The sequence below is a fragment of the Capronia coronata genome, assembly GCF_000585585.1.
Source record: "Capronia coronata CBS 617.96 chromosome Unknown acBCG-supercont1.4, whole genome shotgun sequence".
Lineage (NCBI taxonomy): Eukaryota > Fungi > Ascomycota > Eurotiomycetes > Chaetothyriales > Herpotrichiellaceae > Capronia > Capronia coronata.
The window spans coordinates 994,761-1,018,484 of record NW_006912896.1 but is presented as its reverse complement, the minus strand read 5'-3'; the positions used below and the strand labels follow the sequence as shown (position 1 = coordinate 1,018,484).

The following is a 23,724-nucleotide window of genomic DNA, read 5'->3' as shown; positions in this document are numbered from 1 at the left end:
CACTGGCGGACCTTGCATCTCGCTGCAGGTTCAATTATTATTGCATAACGGCGCCGGTTTGTCTCGGGGTTGAGTAGTAGAGACTGCAGCTACAGGTGTACCATTGCCGTCTGGTGCTGCGAAGTCCTGAGACCATTCGAACGAAGCCTTATACATCCGACATGGCATCTCATCGACAGAGTTTTCGGGCTTACCCATATGGTTGTTAGAAAAGCGCACACAACTGTAAATGTCATTGGTCGACTTCCCACCCAGGGTCTGTCCGGTTGTTGGTCACAAGGACCTTTCCCACCGCATATCACATCACGATCCATTCATGCATATGCAGTGGTGGAAGTTGGCGGTTTGATGGGGGAAGCAACACATTTTATTAGACCCCCCGGCTCGTTGTGTGCTGGCAGTTTTGGGGCCTTTCTCTTAGCCCGAGAAAGTGTGCGCACGGACCGGATGCCACGATGCTGGATCGGACTCGGTACGAGGCCTCGAACAGCTTAGTCAACCTGCCATCTGGTCGTCCGCCTGCTCTGCACATTCCAGGAGTTGACGTGTTGTTGCAAGAAGCACTTTACGCACTGCGAGTCATTCCTCTTTGGGTTCCAGCCCCTTCCTTTCTGTCAAGTGCCCGGTGCCGAAATGAAAGCAGTGATCGAGTGCGATCTACTACGCGGCTTGACGTAGGGGCTGGACTAAGCTCCAGTTGGCGCCAGGTACGCGAAGGACACGGTCAACACCATTCGTCAAGCGCCTGGAAATTGGCAGAAGTCAACTGGAGCTAGGACGTTTCACTGGCGCGGACCCAACACATAGGGAGCCTAGGGAGCCCAAGGAACCAACCCGCAACAGGGGTGTTCTGGGGCCGTCGAACGCCACGGCCATGGGTCGAGTGCTGTGGCAGACCATGCCCATTGGTGTTGTTGCTCCGCTTCTGCTGTGTTGGATCCGCATCTCCCTGGGCCTGTCTGTTGTTGCATCTCTGCGTTGCTTGGGTATGTTCCTGACCTTCCTCTCCTCTCCTTCTCCGTTCCTTTTCGTGCACCTCGTGTCCACTGCTTGATAGATTATAACCTCACCCACAGACGCTTTTTTCAAACGTCGTCCTTTCCTTTCCCCCAGCCGTACCAGCCTACGCTCGCGTTCACTCTTTCACGCGAGAGCCTCGTTTCGCTTCGTCATTCCCTTTTCCACCCCTATACACTCATTACAGAGACTCGATCTGTGATCGTCCCAACCTACACGAAACCGCTCCTTTTCCAGCGAAGAAACAGCACTTTCAATCGCATATCCTCCTCTTGACCGGACCCTCAAGAAAGGAAACTGAAATTCGACACCGAAATCAAAGACATACAAGATGCGCTACACAATGAAGTCCTTGGTGCTGGCCACCCTTGCAATCGGCCAAGCATATGCTGCCAGCGTGGCCCACGTCCACTCTGCCTTGCACAGCCATGCACGCAAGCACGACCACGTCCAGGCCGAGTAAGACCAATCTTCCGGATCCGGTTACGCGAGGCAGGAAGAGGACTGACAGTGAGACCACAGGAAACGTGCCACAGCTTTGACCGACGTGGATGCTAGCAAGCTTACCTCCCTGGGCGTTGCTGCCCTTGGTGTCAACTCGGCGGTCGCCAACGGCCACGCCTGGTTGGGCGCTGATGGTGCTTACAAGAACGAATTCGTCAACGAATCTGGTGAAGACTTGATCATCGTCATCTGGGGTGTTGCCGGCTCCTGGATCAATGCCGTCCAACCCTCGATCACTGCCTCTATTCCTGCTGGAGGGTCTCTCTGGGTCTCCTTTGCAGACGGAGCCTCAGGTGCCTGGACTGCCATCTACCCTGACACCCAACTGGTCAATGGCCAGGCCTCCAACACCTGGGGTGAATTCACTTTCGGACAATGGGGTGTTGTTGATGTCTCACGAGAGGTCAACATGAGCGGTCACTCCATGAGCATTGTCGGCCCCTCGTGCGTCAGCGACATGAACACCTGCGTCTTCCAATGCGCCTCCGGAAATGTTTGCACCACCGGCTACGTCCTAGTTAACTGCGAGAACGGATCGCAGCCCGGAGCAAACTATGGCACCTACGACGGTGCGCCTTCCGGCGGTTGTGGCGGCATGGGCTCCAGTGCCACACTCAAGACGACCCTGGCCTAAAGGATCCCAACTTATACTATACCGAACTCGGTGGCACGGAGTTAGTGATAGTGCATGGTGGTGAATGACATTGGATACGGATATCTCAAAAAGAACAACATATGGCAATTTGGTCAATCTATGAATGGTGACATCTACGGCACTTGACCTCAACAACAAACAACAACTTACCATTTGGTAAACATTCGTTATCGTTCCTTCTTATGATAGACTTGTGGATGAGATGGACGCATGCTGGCTCCCCATAGGATGTGAGGGGTCATCTTCGTTGGGCTTCGGACTGGGTTCATGTCTTGTATTACTCTGGTATGTCAAGTTCATCGATTCGGATCAGAACACAACAGAGTACAGCGCGCCCATGGGGCTTGCTTTGTCCAGGTGTTTTGAAATACATAACCTTGAAAAATGCGCGCTGTTTCCTGCTTGCTTCTTTTGTTCCCTCACTGTTCTTAGACTATAGATGGTGTGCCGTACCCATAGATTATAGAAGTCCTACTGTATAGCGTGGAACAGGGACCAATTGCCGTCCCGGGATACATCGCATACCACTGGGCCTAAGCACATGGTAAACATGGTAATCGATTGCTTGAGTAGTACAGTGAGCAGTCCAGATGAATGTTTTGGCCTGGCCTGGCCTTGCTGAGGGTCTAAAGGTCTGTAGTGATCAATGTCATATATTTTGGTCCACCTGGTGTAACAGGCTTGTCGGGACGCCTGGCTGCCAGCCCGTGCGTGTCCTACCATTCCTCCGTGCTTTGTCGTTCCACGCCTACTGCATCAGGTAGTAGGTTCTGGTCATTCTGACTGACATATGACTTGGGACACACAGCACAGCACAGTATGCTATGCTGTGACAGGGGTAGATAACATGCTGAACAGATATGCCAACAACGTCACAGAGAAAAGGTTCAGAGAAACGTGGCTGTCGGTGTCCGCTGTCTGCTGTCTGCTGTCTGCTGTCCGTTCGGATACGTGCATGAACGCATGGGGAGAGGGCAAACCTGGAGGAGCCTCGAGAGGGGCGTGGAGTGTTGCATTTTGGTGATACATGAAAAGGTGGGTGTCCGCTCAGTTCAGGTCAAGTCAAAGTCGGGTTGCCGGAGACTGATAGGATGGAGTGCGGTTGATTGGGGGCGGGGCGGGGGTCTGTGAGACCATTGATGGGTGTTCATGATGTTCAAGGTGCATGTTGGTGTTCAGGCAAGCTATACTCATGCTCGTGCTCATGCCACCATCCAACATTCCACCGTGCTATTATGCGCATCCTTGTGCTCTTCCAGCACTTATGTGCATGAGGGACCTGCTCACCATTTCAGGGAATTCTGGCTGTTCGAACCTGTCCCCTCGTTGGTATGGGTGTCGTCCACGAACTTTTGGTCAGATGCATGCTTTGCACGCTTCAACATATCTGTCGTGTATGGCGGCTGTCTGCGAGTAGCCTTGACGAGAGCCGGAGCGTGTCCACGAAGTGGCGGCAAGGAAGAGGAAACGGCAATAGCATCTTTGGCATCCGTCCTCACGTATACGGTGCCCTTACCCGTATGTACACGAAGCGGTCTCAGTAACTGTAGTTGAGAAATGGATATACACTGCATACTAAGGTATACCTGGTACTAGTATGTATGTGTGAGCGCCGGCTGTAGTACGTACAGTACTACTACCGCGTTCAAGTTCAAGTTGTGAGACAAGGCTGTCGTCCTTGGCGCCAAGGCCAGCATTATCAGCGTTCAAGCTCGCCGGGATCGCATCCGGTTTCAAGTTCGTGTCATGGTCATGATTTTGGGTTCATCAGCTCTTCTATCGCTAATCCAAAGAATCTAATCAGGCTTTTGACTCTATGAAGGCACCTCCGCAGTAACCGAGTTTTGATGCGCAGTTCCTCTTACCCTGGCTGTCTCGATCCAAGCCTGCCAGTGGGGAAATTGCAAATCATCATCTTCAACGGAGAGAATTGCCCACACGGCCTCACTTGGTCAAGCGACGGATCACCAACCAAGTCGGCCAGATCTGGATGACCCAGAGGCCGAGCCTGAAATACAGAGTCAGAATTGTCAGGCCAAACAGGAAATCAAAGTTAGATTCCACTTACAACAAGGCCTCAGAACCCATCATGCTCCATTCCACCTGGACGGCATAGCCGAGCGCTGCACCACCGGTATTGACAGCTTTCAGAAATCCAGTGTATCTCTCCAACTCATCGACGTCATCTGTGAGTGAACCGACTGTCGCGTACATAAATGTCTGGAAGGCGTGATCAACGAAACTATGTCAATGAAAAATGGTCAGCAAGCCTCGTCAAACAGGCAGAATGCGCCCTGCAGCAGAAAGGGAGATGTTCACGTACGCCCAAAACAAGAGGAGCATGAAGCTGGCATAGAACTCGCCATCCGTCCAATCCAGTCCTACCGGATGCGTCTTGGAATAGTACCACTGCACGACGGTTGCCCAAACCCACACCATGGTGTACAAGGCATATATGACATAGAAACTGAGACGCAGTCGAGCAGCTCGCGTTGGTGCAAATCCCCACCCTGTCTTTGAATCCAAAAATGTCCCAAAGGAGAAGGTGCCGGCGATCCCCCATACGGCACTGAGGAAGCCACTGAGCGAGCGGCCTCTGACCGAATGGTAGATAGCCGTGAAATTGTTGTTGTACGACAGAAACCACTGTGAGAATATGAACAGAGGGATGAGCATGACCATCTGTTGTGCGCCAGGTTAGTCTTCTGCAAGATATGGGAGTATCAAGAAATCATCTGAGGAGCCACGGCGACCGTGCTTCCGAAGTTGTGCATACCTCTCTTCTCTTTAATGCGGAAAATACGTTCTTCGCTTCCTGCCATGGGTTTGATTGTTTATTACTGGTGACTCGAACACCGTCCCTTCGAACGACCTTCGCTGGTGAGGACAGGAGAAGAGCGATGAAGGGGCCGAGTCCGGCTATCGCGATCAACGGAATATAAGAGTCTGCAGAGATCGAACTGTCAGTAGGTGAAAGCAACACCCAAGGGCATTCACCTACTTGGTGTGATTGAACCAGCCTCGGCATTCCTCGCATTGAAGCCCAAGGCGATGATCCCTCCAACCGCCTGACCACAGGCGATAGAGGCGTACCAGATGGAGACTGAACAGGGTTGACAGTCAGCGTATGAGCTTGGCAAATGACAGTACTTGGGCGTCCGGTTGAAAACTCACTGAATCTTCCCTTGAAATCAGGCTCGGGATATGCTAGCATGACGGCAGCTTGGACGACCCTAGATCCAGCCGATGTTGATCAGCACCCGGCAAGCAATAAGATTGGACCGCCCAGTGTTGGATTGGAGCTCACCATAGGATGGCAGTCAGTACGCCCTGGAGCGCCGCGGAGAAGTACAGAAACCATGAACTGCTTTTGCCATAACGATTGTTGCAATAAAGTGATGCCCCATATATGCTGAACCCGGCCACTCCGGCGCTCAGCGTCAGGCGTTCTCCGAAAATGTTGACCACGACACCGGTGAGAAGGGCAAAGAGAACGTTCTCTCCGTAGGACATGCTTTGGGTGATATTGACCAGGTGTGGACTCCGCAGTCCTCCAGCACCCAGCGCGTTGAGCGCGCTGTACATGCCCGGCCCGCAAAAGAAGACCCCTGCGATGACCGCAGCTTGAAAACGAGTTGATCGAAAGAGAGGTACTCGAATTTTCTCTTGAGGGTATTCTCCCGCAAGGCCTTCGTCCTTTCTATCGTGCTGATCCGGGTCGAGAACGGACACGGCGAGGTCGTCTTCCTTCAAGGGGGGTGTGACATCCCCGGATGATTCCGAGCGACTGGCCATCTTGGAGGAGTGCCTTGATTTGCGGTCGGATCAAGGGTAGAATCTCTGCTCACAACGACCTTGGCGAGTACAAATGCAGGGGCGTGCACAGTATTTATGAGCCTCTTGGTACGCCTGTGGAGGTTGCCATGTGTTGAGTTTGACATCGACCTTGTTCCGGCCATGCCCTGCAAATGCGCCTGGCAGAGATCACAAATGCTCCGAGCCATATCTCGGTCCAGCACGCCATACACGCCATTGGTCTCCACCCCTTCTGGACGGCTCAGAATGCGTGTTTAGAGATTTGGTGAGCTGGATCGTTACCAATCTTATGGGTCAGTGCTGCGCCATGGAGCCATAACTGTGGTTCTTTTATGCCTTGTCGCCAATAAATAAGCATTTGCAAGCTTTTTCAGAAGAGCAAATGGACGGAGAGATATTGAACGCAAGCACGCCAGCGTTTCCCACACATACGTGACTGGGATATGGCTCGTCTCATTGGTGGACAGAGAGCAAGGCAAGCCATTATGGTGGAGACTTAGTGGGTCTCGCGCTTCCCTGAAAGCCGGTACGGTATACACCGCAACGGTCGAATCAAACCGCGATATGGTCCACTTCAAACGAGCATCTCTGCAATCACAACCCCCTATCTGGAGTTATGGACCTTATGGTACAATCTTAGCTTCAATGATGCCATTCACACATCGGATAGGATCACCAAGTGGCAGGTCTACAACGCGGACCATCTCTGCACGGCCGCTGCAAATGGTGGGTGCTGCTTTCGCTGCTACTCGCGACGATATAGTTCGAGTTGTCCGCCGAGGCGCATAAATGTAGGCTTGCTGGACCAGAATCGTACATCGACTGGCACTGTTACCTCCTGAAGACAACACCTGTAGCCAACTGCTCTGTCCCAAACTTCCACCATGTCCCCTGGTCCAGTTCTTACGGTCGACGGCAAGCCGACAGACCACCTCGACGATGAGAAACCAACTGTGATCGATTACCCCGAGACCGCCGACCTTCCTGCAGTGCACCAGATTGCTACACCTCTGAAACCTCTGGGCGACCATGTACCAGCAAAGGGCGTTCGAGCGCCGGTTGTCGTGCCCAAAGACCGTGGACTGGCAGCCGACCCAAACCTACCAAACCTCTTCCCTTCTGGAAACAGCGAGATCAAAAGAACAGACTTGACGCCGTCGCTAGGCACGCTCATTTCGGGACTGCAGCTGTCCAAATTGACGGACAAACAAAAGGATGAGCTGGCCTTGCTTGTGGCACATCGAGGAGTGGTCTTCTTCCGGGACCAAGACATAACAACCCAACAGCAACGAGACTTGTTCGATTATTATGGTATGGCCCCGAGATCACACTGCAGATTCTATTTGACTCGTGCGTTCGAAAGTACTGACATTCGGGAACAGGTATACCGGAAACCGATCCTGATCCTGAATCTGGGAAACCTGTTACAACCACTATCCAAGAGCAAGAAGAGTATGATTTAACTCACAACTCACCTTCGAATATGGTATCTCCAGCATGCTAACAACCATCGTCCATTTCCGTAGGGACTTCCGCAATACCTATGTCCATTTCAAATGGCCCTTTGCCGACTTCCACGCCGACAGCAGCTTCCAGGCCAACCCTCCTTCTTTCTCTATGCTAAGGGTTGTAGAGCTACCTCCGACCGGAGGTGACACGAACTGGTAAGAAGTGACCCTGATTTCAAACATGAATGATCTTCGGGACTTCGTTGTCCTTGCTCGATAATATATCTCTAACATCTGAAATATCCAGGATTTCCGGCTACGGCACGTACGAGACACTCTCAAAACCGCTACAGCAATTCGTCGATGGGTTGAAAGCATGGCACAGTTCCGAGGTAAGCGAAGCCACCATCCCAGACGATATGCCCTTTTTGGAATTGCAGGATAATCAGCCTGGCCTCTTTCTTTTTACATTCCCACAACCTACTCATACTCACAATTTGTTCTAGCTCCTCTACGATTCCGTCCTCAATCACTGGGGAGTCAAGCCCGGCGACCGTCCCGTCGAAACCTTACATCCAGTAGTCACCACCCACCCGGTGACCGGATACAAAGTGCTCAACCTGAATTCCGGATTCGTCAGACGCATCGACGGCCTGAACCGGTTCGAATCCGATCGGTTGCTGGACCTTCTCTACACGCACATCCATACCGCGCAGGACCAACTTGTCCGGTTCCGGTGGGAGAAGAACTCCGTCGCGTTTTGGGACAATCGCGCCGTCACGCATCGGGCCACGCATGATTACGCGCCTCTTAACCGGCGCGGCGTCAGGGTCACCATCAAGGGCCAGGTCCCGGTGCATGTTCCTGACAGTGTTAGTCGGAAGGAGGCATTGGCCAAGGTGTTGAAGGAGGGCAAAGTCCAGGCGGTGCATAACGCCAATCTAAGAGAAGGCGATTATCGGGGACGAGAGGCACAGATTCCGGTGGATTTGTAGCGTTACTAGCGGTTGAAGATAAAAAGCGAAATCATACTTTGTTCGGATTGGTGTGCCAATATTGGCATACGCAACACTGTCTTTATGGAGAGGCGAGGCTCTTTCGTGCTTTCTGCTGTGTTCGTGTCCGTCCACGGTGTCAAGGAGGGCCGAATTGTTGGTGATTGTTTTTTTCGGCCTGATAATATCGGCGTTTTTATCCCCGACCACGGACGAAAATGCGGCGAGGCTGAGAAATCACCACCACCACTGTTTTTATCAGCCGACCTGTCGCGTCCCTCGCGGAAGGAGCGTGTCTGGGCTCCGGCGTGGATGACAAGGAAAAATAGGCCACATATAACAGCCGAGCATGCCTGCCTTGTCGACTGGGGTGACAACACCGTCTGGGCAGCCCAGCAAACACGTCCTCGCAAAGCTCCGACCTTTATATCGCGATCCTCTGGCATGATGGAACATCAGCACATCCTCCTCCTCGGCGCAACAGGCGCATCGGGCCTCGTATTCATCGATGTGGTTCTACAGATGCCTGACCCTCAAAGGCCATTCTTGACATTATATGTTCGGCCGGGCTCAAGGTCGAAACTGCCTGAATCGGTACTGGAGACGTCGCAGCAAAGCGAAGGGAAGGGCGCAACCACCCAGTCCAAGATACATCCATCACGCATACGTATTGTCGAAGGACATCTGGACGATGTGAATGCCTTGAGAGCCGCACTCTCTACATCCGAATTGGACACTGCCAATGTTAGTGCTACCACCTTCCCACATGTGACTACCATCGTATCGTTCCTCGGCGCCTACATTTCCCTCAAAGCGATCTTCACGCGCGACACCACACATCCGATCGTGGATTCTTTCCGGACGGCGATCCTGCCGGCCATCAAGGCATGTTGCGTGCATCATCGACCGTGTCGCATCATGGTGCTGAGCACGCCGACGGCATTTGTGTATCCGGCCGAGAACCAGTCAATGTCTTGGAAATGGTGGCTGTATACGTTGATCCCGGCGCTTTTTGCGCCGCAAGGGAATGCGGAGATGAAGGGGATAGCGGACGCCGTTGTTGAAGCCGGAAACGGAGACGGAGAGGGAACAGCTGCGGACACGGAAGGCGAAAGAGGGAGGGGAAATGGAGATGCAGGTGCAGGTGCTGGAGATCTGGAATGGACGGTCTTCCGTGTCCCGCATTTGACGGATGGCAATCCAGACGCCGAGGTTGTCGCGGGATTCCTCGATCGACAGTTCACAGGCACCACGGAATTGAGTAGGCGCAGTCTGGTGCGATGGGTGTTGCGCGAGATTGAGGAGAGGAAGTGGATTCGACGGGCGCCTATGTTGGGGAATGCATGATCAGTGTTATGATACAAGATTCATGAATTAATGGAAGGTTTCTTTGCCAAGGTATCGAAAGTGTCGCAGGCTGTATGCGTCGGTAGTTTCTGCTCAGATAGTATCTCCAAACGAAAAGGATTGTGGGAGGAATCATGGGTGCTGACGATTAATCCAAGCGCGACTCCTAACTCAGCCTTGTTCAATGGATCCGAAGCACAAGGCTGGCACTCAAGACATATGCCGGAGTCGCCATTGGTCGGCAATATTGGGTGAAGCGATTGGCGCTGTCATAACGTCATTGTTTATGCTCTTCCTCGCCAGGGCCGGGCGCCACAATCATTAAAGGGATGTGAACAATAACGAACACACAGGGCATGCCTGGAGCTTAAGATGATCATGTCCCACGATTGACGACACGGCTAGAAAGTGGTCGTAGGATCACCGGATATGGCTCGGCGGCCTGGTAACACAATAAGCCACAAGGTTGATGGGAATGATCAGGACTCAGCTGCGATGCGGCCGCGATGGTGACTGGGGCGGACTGACATCATGATCTGGCCACCATATCATTGATATATGTCACGGCAACTATGCACTGGCATACGAGCAGAGATACATGGTTGCATTTGATATCGTCGACTCCCAATCTGCAACGCCCACCAGCGGGGTGAGATGACTGCCGAGACGACTGTATCATTCATTCATGTTTCCGGTCGCTGACTGCGAGAAATCAAACACGCGTTATCGGAAGACGAAAGCTGGACTTTCTGGAACACCTCGGGAGCAGATCTCATGGTAGAGGCCTCTTATAAACCTTGGCATATTCCAGTGAGCTCTTGTACAACGGCAACTTCATATGTGCTTTTGGTCCTTGGTTCAAGATAAAATGAGACATGGGTATGCGTGACAAATCGATATATGAGCAGATGAACATGACGGTTCCGCATACTGCGACGATGTTGCGTTACACCGTTGATCCGCCAATGCTGCAATGAAAATCTCACCCCGGTGTTCAGTGGCCTGCCTTCCACCCAGGGGTCTCCTTGGTGATTGATCCGCCGGAACTGGTCGTCAGGCGCAGTCGTCTCATCGGGATCCTCGCGCCTCGGCTAGAGCTCCATCTGCCGTCGGGCCGGTTGTCGTCTTGTTGCAAGGTGACCTCCTCCAAACAAGGGAAAGGGTTCTCAGAGCACCACAGGGGCGGAGAGCGCAGGTAACGTCGGGATTATGTGAGCCTGCCCCGTGGGCGAGCCTCGCACAGATCCGCAAGAGAGTAATCCCATTATGGCAGCCTCAATACTGAGGACCACGAGGATGTTGGTCAGCATGAGACGATGGTCTAAACGCGACCATGGATCTCAGTGCCTGCCCGAGTGTGCTCCGAGAAGAAATACAGAGCCGTGATCACTTTCGGCTCTCCGACCGGTAGAATATTTTGAAATCCTACCGTTCTAGGTTCGGTCGAATGCAAAGCCAAGGTAGCCCATGATTTTCCCGGGTGTAGACAAATTGCCGTGGAAGATGAGCCAGACTTTGCAGTATTGAGTAATATCCCGCGAAGTCATTACGGAGATCGCGCCATTCGGTGCCCGATACACCCTGGCCTTGGGGTGAAGTCACCCTTGCCTAGGGGTAGGGATACCAGCCTCGCCTGAACCTTGTTGATAACGACAGCCTATGCCGTCAAGGGCTGCATACTCAACCGAGATCGTCCAGACAAAGTAATCCCGTGCGAAGTTTGTCATTGTTTTCTCACCTTTCTAATGCTCCAAGCCAGCGGCTGTTCGGAAGGCTGCATCGGGATTCGTGATGGCTACCTGTTTCTGGCGACCGCTGTCATCATGCTGTGGATGACAATGAGGTGTATACGCAAGGCGAGACGTCAACTTCAAGGCTCAGCGGCCTTGGCTGGGAAGGATGAGGATGATGAGTGCTGTTGATGTAAGCAAGAATTCGTGTTTAGTGGTGAGGGATTATATTGGACGGGCCGGACGATCTCCGAACTGTCCGCATATTGCGCCTGGAAGCGAGGCATTCCTGCATGGCTCCGCAGGCGGATCTTGATACCGGGGATTGAGATTTGTGTGAGCCCTTGGTCGGTTTCGATAATCTGACAAGAGGGCAAACAGTCCGAGTTCCCTAATGAGATGTTCCTAGTCGGTGTGGTGGAATCCAGGCATAAGCCGTGTAGAAGAGGTACAACATTGCGTACCATACCAGATACACCGTTGTACGAGGATATTTGATGTGACTGTCATTACAAGTAAACTACTGTCAGTAATTCGTCCGTATGGTTTCTGTAAAGAACGACGGGGCGTCACTGTGGCTGGTGAGCTCCTTCCCTCTTGAGAGATCCAGATTGTCATGTCTTCAAGTCAACCTTGCTGTTTTCATGGACTCATCAGTCTCTGGATCATCATCCCGACGTCGCTTGGACGGAACCTGCCACAGCTGCATCCCGCTGCGCAAGCGACCAATGGTTCGTCCAGAGTGCCGTTTCATCAGGAGATATTTCTGATCGGGCCCTTCGCGGAAAAGAACTCCCCACTTCACAAGCGCACGCTCGAGCAGAGAAAAGCACACCACTTCGAGACCAAGCAAACCTTGGCCAACCGTGGAATGATTGCCGCATGGCACGGATGACCAGGTTTTGGCGTGATATGACTACTGCCGCCTATCATCGAGATCGAATACAAAACGGAAACCTGAGCCGTGATAAAGGCACGTCTAGGGTGAGCTACTAATGATGTCGCACAAGTTGGAGAAACCTGACTGGATGGACATCTCCCTTGCTTTCAGTAAGTCTGTGTGCGATATGTCCTTGAAGGAAACCTCTCGATGTTGTAACAACTCGGTTCGCTGCTCCGAGGGCCCACCGGATAAGTTGTTTGCAATTGATGCAGCCTGGGCCCTCCCTCGTCACAACTACACAGACGATGTTGCAAGGCTGCCAATTTCCTCGCCGGATTCGGAACTCTACCTACTGTGTCAGGATGCCAACGCAACTTGGTCAAGTGGCTGGATTCTGACCGGCATCTCGCATACCCCAGAGTCTGTGAGCACATTGAGTCTTATCGGCGGGACTGCCAGTTGCATGCATGAGCCAGGGGGGCGAGGGCGTTACTAGGTTGTTGTCGTCTTTGCGCACTACCCTACCCTACCCTACCCTACCCTACCCTGTCTGCTCTCCCATGTCCTGTACATGGGCCTGACACCATGAAAATATCAGTCTCGGCGCAGTCTAGTGAGTCAACTTCTGTTTCTCTGCCCTGCTCATTGATCAAAGCAACCTGTTCGCGTCCAAGCCCACGCTGGTTCGCACGCACCCGCCCCGTGCGACCGATGGTGAGCGCCTGTTGGTCGCCAGAACATCACAGCGGCATTATGGGTTTGATCAATGTTGCAGGCGGCAGACCGATTCGCGCAAGGCTGTCGCTGACGACTGTTTGGTCTCAATTCCCTGGTCCGCCAACCTCCTTCCGCCACAGACCAGTCCAGCCAGTATTTCGCTATATGTTCATTGGGTGCGATATCCGCCGTCTCGCTGTGCTATCGCGAACACCTTATATTATGGCCTCGCCAGCCTTGCCTCTCATTTGGCGGCAGCAGAGGATAAAGTCACAATGACGTCAATTGCCCCGGGTTTTCCCAAAGCGGCATCTTCCAGAAAGCGACATCAACCAATCCGGTAACAGATGGATCGAGAGACTTTCTTCGCAGTTCGAAGACTCCAAATCTTGTCGATCATAAGTATTTCCATACTTCACCTCATAGGTTAGCAACTGGTACCAGAAGAACAAATTCTCGAATACGAACACTCTTCAAGACGTCCTCTCCTGTTCTCAGTATGACTCTTCGTGCGTTGAGAACCGAGATGTTAACATGTCCACCACTACACTTGCTTCATGCATGCGAAAGGCGGCCAAAGCATTGCCGCCCATCAACGGCACCGCATTTGCTGCGAGTTTCGACTGGCTCGGGCAATATAATGTTGTCTCCTTAGGAGATGGAAGCCACGGCACCTCGGAATTCTACGCCGCCCGCGCCGAAATTAGCAAGCGTCTGATCAAGGAGCATGGGTTCAAGATTGTGGCTCTAGAGGTTGATTGGCCTGACGCCGAGGCCATAGACCACTATGTCCGACGCTGGCCTCAACACCCAGGCAGAATGGAGGCCAGACAGGCCATGTTCAAGCGATTCCCAACTTGGATGTGGAGTAATCGCGAGTTCCAAGGCTTTGTCCGCTGGCTACGAGACTACAACGATGGACTAGTACCACCCAGCGAGCGGGCTGGTGTATACGGCCTGGATCTCGATCAGTGCAGTGATTCAGTATCTACAGACAGTCGATCCAGGGATGGCCGACGAGGCCCGACGGCGATACAGCAAGCTCTCACGCTGGGCAGGGCAGGAGCAGGAATACGGTCTAAGGATGCGATCGAGATTCAAGTCATGTGAGGCCGACGTGATCAACATGTTGTTGGAGCTGCTCCGCAAGCGACTCGAGTATTCGGCCAAAATCCACGACGGCGAATAGTACTTCCACAGGGCAGAGTAGAACGCCACCCTGGTGGTCGATGCCGAAGAGTAGTACCTAGTACTTACTAGTTACCGGAAAATGTACTACAGCGACGACATCACCTGTAATCTCCGCGACGGCCATACTACTTAGTATGTTCGCGACGTTGAAAGCGCCTCCTCGACTTCCGGCAATCCAAAGCCGTTGTCTGGGCTCATAACAGCCACAGACACACCGACATGGGCATCTCTCATGGCGAAATCAATCTCGGCCAACTGTGCAGGGAACGGCTCAACAACGTTGTCCTACTTAGTGGGCTGCTGGACTCACGACGGCACCGTGGCGGCCGCCCACGAGTGGGACGACGACTTGGAAATTATGAAGGTCAAGTTGGGAGAGGGTGTGCCATAATACCGGTCTCACTCGGTTCCAACTCGATATGCGCAAGGGCCACTACAACGGCGCGAAGCTGTCATTGCAGTTTGATGCTTTTCTCTTCTTCGATACCACTCACGCAGTGGGTGCTCTGGACAAGAAGCAACCAAGCACTCGTTTAAAAGAGTCGGAAACTTATTCTTTTGGTTTGTGATATACAGCAAGACGAGTTCTACTTACTTAAGCAGCAAGTACCTGCTTTGAAGGCGTAGCTACTAGTAGTAGAAGTTTCTAGGTCTAGATTAGACCTAGATTAAAAACTAGATTAAAAACTAGATTAAAAACTAGATTAAAAACTAGATTAAAAACTAGATTAAAAACTAGATTAAAAACTAGATTGGAAAATCTATTAGACCTTAAAGTTGAATGCGCTTTGTATCGATACAGCTTCGATACAGCTTCGATACGGCTTCGAGCTGTGATACAGCTTTGATACGGCTTTAAGACGGTATTGGATAGTACCTAGGTGCCAGGGGAAGTACTTAGGTAGGCTACTAGTAGGTTGAGTTAGTATCTATACCTATATAATAGGTAGGTACCGAAGGCACGATCGTGACTTTGAGAGCGAGGTAGGGGATGCGGGATCCCTAGGAACCAGTGCTCGGCTCCTATAATAAGTAACCAATGACGAAGAAAGCAGAGGAAAGAGCGATACTGAAACAAATACGGCGAAAAATGCTCCCGGAGTGGTAGTTACAGTGGTAGTTCCTTCAAAGAGCTCATTTACTACTAGTAGTAGCATGCTGTAGGAAGTCGCAGTCAGTTACTGTACTGCTAGTACATGGTACCTATGCAACAGCCTTACACACCCACAGTAACTAGTAGTAACAGACTGACCTCTTCTTACTTGACATTGAAAAGCACAAGTCCGTCCGCACTTTCAGCCAGAGTGATGATGGATGATGGGTGTAGTACTTCTTACTAAGTAGACCCGACAATAAATGCACGCTGTAAATGAGTCAGTTAAGTACAATACTGGTTAGCACTTACTTACCTTACCTGGTATCCGCCGTTGACCCGCCATCCGTTGACCGATCTCCCAAGATCTTCGATTTCGATTTTCCACAAACGGCGCCGAATCAGAACACGTAGCGTAACACAGCAGCCAACCAATGACGATAGTGTCTTCAGGATCCGTCCTGACTCAAGGGAAGAGGTGGGGTGATGTAATCGATGATGTCAACCGTCCTCTACATCACGTTGGTGATGTTCATGAGTTAGGACGGCACTATGATGCATGCACGCATTACATTACTGGTACTGGTACTGGAAATGAAGATCGGGATGAGCTTCCGGTACTTAGTATGCATAAGTAGTAGTCATTTTTGAAGGGTAAGTAAGTGACTTGCCATAAGTATACTGCGTCAAGCACGTTAAAGCCCACGGTGGGAATCTGAAGCAGGAATATACACATAGTAGGCGTTGTATTTCTCTATTAACCCTCCAAGAACGGGCAGGTACTTATACTAGGTATACTCGTAGTAGTAAGTATTATGTACACTGCAGGCATTAAGTACTTGGGATACTCGTACTAGTAATCAACAGCAGAACGGCTATTGTAGTATTGGAAACAACCAAATTCCAAGCTGAGAGAACATATAGATACTATCTAGAAAATCAATCAAGAGAAATTAGTGTTTTATTTCCATGGAATACCCTTAGGCTGATAAGCATTCATTCTTAAATCCACCCATCATCGTCATCACTTCATCACCCGGTGTATCATATGCAGTGCACTGTATGACCAATTTTGTGGAAACAGAACATACCCATCTCGCCATGTACCCATCAATCCCGAATCATTTGACAGCCGTGTTGGTACAGCCACTCTATCAATAATGCCCTGTCCATGGAAAAAAGGGAAACAAAACAAAAGGACGAGACCGCCGCTCTGTCACTGTGCATGAAACAAACAATCGGTGTCGACTCCTGCGCCTGGCGCCCTGCATGAAACACATCCGAGACCCATAATTCCTCGTGCTCAGTCTTTTTGCATTTCTTGCATCACCGTAATCGCTGACATAAGCAGGACAGGAAACCCATCTGAACCAGCCAACACCTGCGCGCATTCAAAATCGTAGCATAATCATACAGTGACCGGTGGTATCAGGCCCACAAGGCGGCTTTGATAGACGGTTTTGATAGACAGAAATGCGTCCTTTTGACGAAAAGACGTTCTTAGAAACCCATGTCCAGAATGCTTACTTCGCATTCTTCCGCTTCTGCTTGCCAACCCAGTTGACATCAGGGTGAACCACACGCATGTGGCGGGTGAGAGCATCGTTGCGAGAGAATGTCTTCTCTTCCGTACAGAGATGACACCTCACCTTTTGTTTCCTGGCATTGTGTATCGTGTCCTCATGCCGGGTCAGATCGTAGGGCCGGGAAAACACCGAGTTACAAGGCTTGCCCGTACTAGGGTTGATGCGTTCGCATCGGTGAGGACCAGCCTGAGAGTTGCGTAGCGACAGATTAGGAGACGCTGACGCAGTCGGTGATGCCTGCTTATGGCCTTCTCTTTTGTGTCTTTGTAATTGCGCCGGTGACTCGAACCGTAGGTGACATCCGTGATACGTGCATGAGTAGGTGCCCGAGTCAGATGATGTGTCAACAGGCCGCTGCTGCTGAGGTTGCCCTTGAGGCGCAGCCTGGTTTTGTGACCGAGGCTGCTGCTGATGCGTCGACTGCTGACTAGAAGGTTCCGAAGGTCCCTCATCACCGGTCGATTCCATCGACAGAAGATGTGCCGGAAAATCCGGCGTGGAGTCCTGCGGCCGGCCGGGTTGGCCGACGAAAGTATACTGCTGAGGCATTTGCATCGATGACTCCGAAGGTGCCAAGGTGGGAGTCGAAAAGGTTGAGAGATTCGACGGGTTTCTGTGATTGACAAACATGGAATGCGACTGATCAGGGAACAGTGGTGTTTGATGGTCCTCAATATCATGGTCATCCAACATCAGTTCCTTAGGTGATATTGATGTCCGTTGTTTCTGCAGAGTAGGAGGCCGTTGAGGTGGCGCAGGCATGCCGTATGGTGAGTTCTGCCGGAACGGTGAATTGTCTCGAGGATTCGACGTCGGCGAATTGGTGCGTAGATGGTCTTGTTGCGCTGCCTGAAGTCTATCCGCCATCATATTTTGCCGGTGTTGTGGCACTCCCATGCGCTGCATCTGCTGCTGTGCCTGAGGATATACCATGGCGTATTGTTGGTCTGGGAAGACATCTTGCAGTGATTGCTGGTACGCGGCCGAAGGGTAGCCTGCGTCAAATTGTAAGTATTGGAACAACAAGTCGTCGTCGTCGGTAGTGGTCTCACCATAGACATGCTTCTCGTCGTACTCTGGCTCGTATGTGGTATGCGGCGTCGCAGGAGAATTGTGACTCATCGTCGAAACCGACTGCGGTCCGGACATGGCATACGAGGCACGCTCGTCGGTGCCTGTGGACTGTATCCTCCTCATGTCAACGGCGCCAAAATTTGTAGGATACATCATAGCAGAGTCCGATTTGGCGGTATGCGGAGTCTGATTGAACTCGAAGTCGTAGGTGGAGGGAAAGTTTGCAGAGTCGGAGGTGGCGACTATGTGAGGGTATATAGTGTTGTGGTTAAGAGGCGACGGTGGGCCAAGCGAGGTGACTGAAGAACCAGAAGAACCTCTCTTATGAAATTTCTGCTCTTGAAAATTCTTGGGGAGTGCGCTTAGGCAGCCTCCTGTATGATATACGTCGTTCCATCCACCAACCATTGGACTTTGTGCCAGCATTGGTGGTTGTTCTGCGAGCGTTGGCGTGGGTTGTTGAATGCGAACGGTCGGACTCGATGAGCGTGTTATTGGTGATGTTCTTTGCATCAGAGGGTGTAGAGTGTGAGTGATAAAAAGGAAGGAGGGAGAGAGGCGAGAAAGAGTTAGATGTCGGATGTATAGTCGTCTAGGGAGTTGTTAGGCTGTGTTGCTTGTTGAAGATTGGTAATAGGACAGGGTGGAAGTTTCGTACGTAGACTGAGTATGGGGAAGAAGATACAGGAGGATGGAGGGTGGCAAATGTATGTATATGCCAGAAGATATTTGAGAATCAAAAGCGTCCAGACACCGCGGTGACCGTGACCGTGGATTGGATTGGATTTGGAAGAGGGTGGAATGGAGCAGATGATGCAGGAACGGAGGTACCGGGCGAGGGCGCGGGACTAGACGAAAAGGGTTGCCCGAGTTCTCTTTGGACCAAATCGATTTAAGATTTTTTCTTTCTGTCGTATCTTGATCCTGCTTATTGCAGCGTTGCAAAGCGGCCAGGAAGAGGCTGTGGTGTGTGATGTTACCGTGGTTTGGGATGATGTCTGAGCGAGATATGGACAATTGTCGGCCGGGAAGGGTAAAAAGAGCGCAGGCCCTGGTTTACCTTATGCGAGCAACAGCGAGGTGACGTAATGCGGTGATGATGACAGCCGCGGTGGGTAAAATATTGGTGCAGGGTCCCTTTGCCGCTAACCAAATCAGGGTATGTTGAGTGAATGGGTGATCCGTGGTGATGATGATGTTGACAGCGGTGAGTGATGGGCGCAGGCTTGGAGAAGGGTCTGGCACATTTATCGGCAAATTCATAAATACCTAACATCGGTAGTGCTGTTAGGAGGCAGTACAGAGTTACTCTGTAGCAGATATTCACTGGACAGGCTCCCTTGAATCGAAAACGTCTTCAGCCATCAGGGACCGGCCGAAGCGACAAAGCCTGCGGGCTTTTGCGGCAGTTGATGTGGGTAGCGAGGAAGAACAGACGCTCGTGTCCAACAGGGATCGTGCAGCCTGGGGGCATACAGGGTTGCAGGTTGCAGGTTGCACCCTTTAGCCCTACCGTGGGTAATAATGATGCGTCTCGGGTGCCATGGAGTCAGGGTCCCAAGGTGCTGTGGTACCCATAACGTAGACCGTATCTGCGTGTCCCTCCAGCCGGGGCCACTGCGCGCTGGCACAATCGTCGGGTCCAGCCCTTGGAACAGAGTTTTGTCGGTACTAACAGAAACTTACCGTCAAGTTACCAGTCAATACAGTGGCTAGAGCTTTGCACTCGAGCAGCCGTCCAATCGGTAAGAACGCAGGCTGTGGCTGTGCACCTGCGACCACCAATCATATGTCGGTGTGAGGACGCAGATCTCGGCTGAAAGAAAGAACGTTGGGTGGGCATTTCCAGGCTCGTATCGAAACGAGGGAATTTCTTGCTTTTCGTACCACTGCACTGCACCCAGAACATGCCAGTAGATTCTCTCGCTGTCTGTGCAACATCTTCTGCCGTCTCTCCTACGTACTTACCTTAGTCATGTATGCTCGCTTTGAGTACTCAAACAGGATGTCCAACCAGATAATCCATCATCTCCGAGGACTCAGGTCAGCATAAGCTAAGCTAGGTACCTACCTAGGTAGGTAGCTATGCAAGGGTTCGCATTTTGCAAGCTGACATATGGTGCGTTGGGTGTTGCTGCCTCGGCCGCGGAGCTCGTCGTCCGAAAATAATATTTGGCAATACCACTGACCGGATGCGGCATGCCGAAGGCCACTGCCAGCCTGGTACGTATAGAAACTTGCTCCTCGCATCAGTACACGGCCACGACGGTCTTACTAGGCAGTAGCCTTGCTGCATTGGATAGCCCGGTTAAACATACTTCTGTGCACCCTTGTAGCGATGTCCATTTGTTCGTCTCGTGCCAGATCTACGCTGATGGAGTCGGGACTGGTGGCCGGATCTCTCGGCCGTGATCGCGTAAAATTCGGTGGATTTTGACTCATTCGGGGTCAGTCGAATCGATGCTGTTGCTAAACTGGGTTCTGTCGTGTCAGCGTAGATTTCTACGCATCATGCCTTTGCTAGCTGCGCCTACCTCGTTTCTGGTGATCTTCCAGAAGTCGAAGCATCTCTGGTCTACCTGCTAGTACATGCAGGGACGTGATGCAGGGTTGTGGTGCATAGTAACACTGCATCTAATCCAACCCCAGGGCTCCGCCTTTTTCCTACCCGCTTCACCAGGCCGACCTGGCCGACCTGAATCCTGGTAGGGTTTCGGTCCATAGCCGATCACTTCGGCTTTCGTCAAGCCTGCAGCAGTCCAGAAGCTAGATACAGCTGCAAAAAACCCTTTGATCGGCCAGCCATCAGTCCTCGATGGACAGCTAGGGAAAATCTCCCGTGCAACCTTCGCACCGGATGTCGGATACCGTCGGAGCACCCCGGAGCCTGTGCTTTGGAAAGGCCTCTAGGCTGGGAGAGGAAGGCCTAGGCCCGGCACTCCGCACTTGGGTGCCAGAGTTGGATGCATCATGGAGCATTTCCGAACGTGGACGTCTTCCGAGCTATGGGACGCCGACGATGGTCCTGGACTATAGTCGTGTGCGCTCTACTCAGCCACAGCTGTAACACCTTTGTCTTTGAAGTCCAGGGTTCTTTTGTTCGCTTGACTACGGAGCAGACTGTCAAAATGGCTGCTATCACTGGGTTGGCGTGGTGGTGTGTAGGACTGGATGAGTTGTTGGATCCTGCCGTTCTCGAATCCCTGCTTCTGGACAGCAACAGCCCTAATCAGAGTTTCTCTGTCCTTCTCCGAGGCTGTGGCTGTGTGGCTTTTTGACCTTGCAATAATGCACCGCCACATGTGTCTGTCTGTCAGATGAGATGGATCTACCGGCCATTTGGGAGACTCTGTTACATTAGGCAGGGCAATCTCGACAGAACGAAGCTGAACTTCTGTACGCTGTGGCGCAATTTCTCTCTGTTGGTTGCTTGCTGCGGCATGGTCATTTCATCCTGTCACCGGCCTGCACGCCTCCGAGTAAGTCAGAGATTTGCCCGGCATCGTTTGACCTGCCCATTCAGGCAAGTCCTTCCTCGAGTATAAGGCTGTCTGCATGCTTTTTTTATAACTGCGACGCAGGTCTGTGTTACCTGTCGAGGCTTGTCATGGAAGTGAGGCCAATTGGTGTTCAATAAATTGATCACACTCTCTTTGAGCTGACTTCTGGGAGTAGCTGAAGCATTGCTGATGGCCGTCGAGGTGGATGAGAATGGCAGATTGTGGTTGCTTCTGCTCGCCTCGGGCACATGATATCTACACTGGTGGCTTCCTGTTATCGTGCCGTTGCCATGGAAATATGCTCTGCGTCGGGTTATCGACGACCAGGATATGCAGTTCGCTTGCTAAGCCGGAGGAGCAGAACCATATATATCGCCGGGCTCCTCGTGGCATGCTTATTCTCGTATTGGGTAAATGAGGCTGACAATGGACCGTTACGCTGGTGAGCGTTCGTAATCTCAGTTACAATGGTACTAGTAGCCCTTTACCGATCCTTTCTCGCGATATTAGCTGCATCTGTTGCCTTACTGTGTAGTTCCGTTCCTTCGGGCCGTCAGCTCACTGCTGTTGCAGGAGCTGAACTCCATGCAACCATGATCAACGCATTGTTTCACATGGGCTCAGAACAATCTAGGCATGGGATACTCTTGTGCGTGTGGTGAGGAATGATTGATTCATTGATGCCATATGAGCTGCGTTGTTCTTCGGTGTAGTTTGTGAGGTTCGTGATCTCGAATGTCCCGATGGAATCTGCCAAGGTTAATAAAATATATTACAACTTACACAACAACAACCTCCGGCGTCGTATCAATCATGATTCCTGAATGACCTGCCAACCTGTACGTTACAGAGCATGACATACTGCACAGTACCTACCTAACAGGCAACGGAAACAATGTTTCAGCAGCCTGAGACCGGTTCTGCTACACTGGACGTTGGTTGAACCCAGCAGGTGCAACCCAGCCCTCCACTCCTTCGTGATCCTTCGAAACTGTGAAAGCGATTGACTACCCAATGTTTGCCCTGGAAAGAGGTCAACGCCTCACCCTAGCTCGAGGACTTACAAGTTCTGATGCTACCCTCTCTCCTTCCAGCGACAGTAGCCTCGAAAATGAGGCGTTCCTGACAATCGACACCTTCTCTCCCCATTGTCTCAGCGCGAAAGTGATCCTGCACCCACACCCATCTATCTACCCTACTAGAAGCCTTCGCACTAGCTGATGCCCAAGCACCATCATTGTGACCACTGCCTCAAGCTAGCCTACCAACCGGTGTCGTCCATTACGACGTGCTCGCGGTTCGTAGGGTGGTGATACTGGTGAAGACCTGCTCTTGGTTCCATGTCGCAGGCGCTTCTTGCCATGCAACACTCGACAATGCCACATGCCAGAACCCCCATTCTGCAACACCTGTGCCCGTCGGCTCGGCGTTCAAATGGCACAGATACAGCTTGCTGAACGGATGGTCTGATGCATCCCATGATCCGCATAAGTGCCCTGTCGTAGCAGCTTGCTTGAGTATGAACGATATGGCTTTCGCAATCCACCATTGACCCAAATTTCAGTGAAGACGACTACACTCAGCTGCTCCTCGATGATAGGAATGAAGCGCCAATAAAGCGTACAGAACTTGACATCTCCGACATGACCATCAGGAGAGTGACAGCCGTCAAGACAAGAGTAGGACGTAACAGGCCTTGCCGAGCATGGCAAGAAGGGACGACCGACAACATAGGATTTCGCGGACTGAAGCGAGCAAATAAATCACCGATGGCCTCGCCGAGCTAGGACCGAGAAGTCGTGTGCAAGATGTAAGACAGTGTCTACGGTAGGAAACAAGCTTCTGCTTTGAAAAATTGATTTCATGTTGATGCTGATACTTTATGTCATTTGACTCAGCTCGCCCGTCAACGCCGACCAGGCCGACTCATAGTGTTGTGTGCCTGTATGATACATCGAGGCACCTTGAGAATTTGCCATCCCATCATAACCATGATCCGTTGACGACCCCATTTGCAAGAACCCATTTGCGCGTCGCCCAACACCACCCCAGAAAAAACAAAGCAAAAAAGATGTGGACAATAAACCATGCCGGTGGGTATGATGGCAAGCATGATTCAGGTCCGGAGACAACATCGTGATAGTGTGGATGATTGCGATAATATGCGT

At 51.7% G+C, this 23,724-nt stretch overlaps 6 protein-coding genes across 6 annotated transcripts; 4 read left to right on the top strand and 2 right to left on the bottom strand.

Moving 5' to 3' along the window:
- Window positions 1-1,360: 1,360 nt before the first annotated feature.
- Window positions 1,361-2,155, top strand: A1O1_04926 (uncharacterized protein; the record flags this gene model as incomplete). The annotated part of the gene is made up of 2 exons (XM_007725815.1): window positions 1,361-1,476; window positions 1,540-2,155. 2 exons carry the CDS (start codon window positions 1,361-1,363, stop codon window positions 2,153-2,155), a joined length of 732 nt encoding a protein of 243 aa, XP_007724005.1.
- A 1,965-nt stretch (window positions 2,156-4,120) lies between these two features.
- On the bottom strand, window positions 4,121-5,971 carry A1O1_04925 (uncharacterized protein; the record flags this gene model as incomplete). The annotated part of the gene is made up of 7 exons (XM_007725814.1): window positions 4,121-4,184; window positions 4,245-4,418; window positions 4,500-4,858; window positions 4,953-5,122; window positions 5,178-5,279; window positions 5,351-5,409; window positions 5,484-5,971. The coding sequence occupies 7 exons, from the start codon at window positions 5,969-5,971 to the stop codon at window positions 4,121-4,123; spliced, it is 1,416 nt and encodes a 471-aa protein (XP_007724004.1).
- A 905-nt stretch (window positions 5,972-6,876) lies between these two features.
- On the top strand, window positions 6,877-8,435 carry A1O1_04924 (uncharacterized protein; the record flags this gene model as incomplete). Its single annotated transcript, XM_007725813.1, has 5 exons — window positions 6,877-7,303; window positions 7,375-7,444; window positions 7,519-7,656; window positions 7,748-7,832; window positions 7,947-8,435. 5 exons carry the CDS (start codon window positions 6,877-6,879, stop codon window positions 8,433-8,435), a joined length of 1,209 nt encoding a protein of 402 aa, XP_007724003.1.
- An 84-nt stretch (window positions 8,436-8,519) lies between these two features.
- Window positions 8,520-9,782, top strand: A1O1_04923 (uncharacterized protein; the record flags this gene model as incomplete). Its single annotated transcript, XM_007725812.1, has 1 exon — window positions 8,520-9,782. One exon carries the CDS (start codon window positions 8,520-8,522, stop codon window positions 9,780-9,782), a length of 1,263 nt encoding a protein of 420 aa, XP_007724002.1.
- Window positions 9,783-13,646: 3,864 nt separating this feature from the next.
- On the top strand, window positions 13,647-14,301 carry A1O1_04922 (uncharacterized protein; the record flags this gene model as incomplete). The annotated part of the gene is made up of 2 exons (XM_007725811.1): window positions 13,647-14,060; window positions 14,107-14,301. 2 exons carry the CDS (start codon window positions 13,647-13,649, stop codon window positions 14,299-14,301), a joined length of 609 nt encoding a protein of 202 aa, XP_007724001.1.
- A 2,618-nt stretch (window positions 14,302-16,919) lies between these two features.
- On the bottom strand, window positions 16,920-18,209 carry A1O1_04921 (uncharacterized protein; the record flags this gene model as incomplete). The annotated part of the gene is made up of 1 exon (XM_007725810.1): window positions 16,920-18,209. The coding sequence occupies one exon, from the start codon at window positions 18,207-18,209 to the stop codon at window positions 16,920-16,922; it is 1,290 nt and encodes a 429-aa protein (XP_007724000.1).
- Window positions 18,210-23,724: the final 5,515 nt, after the last annotated feature.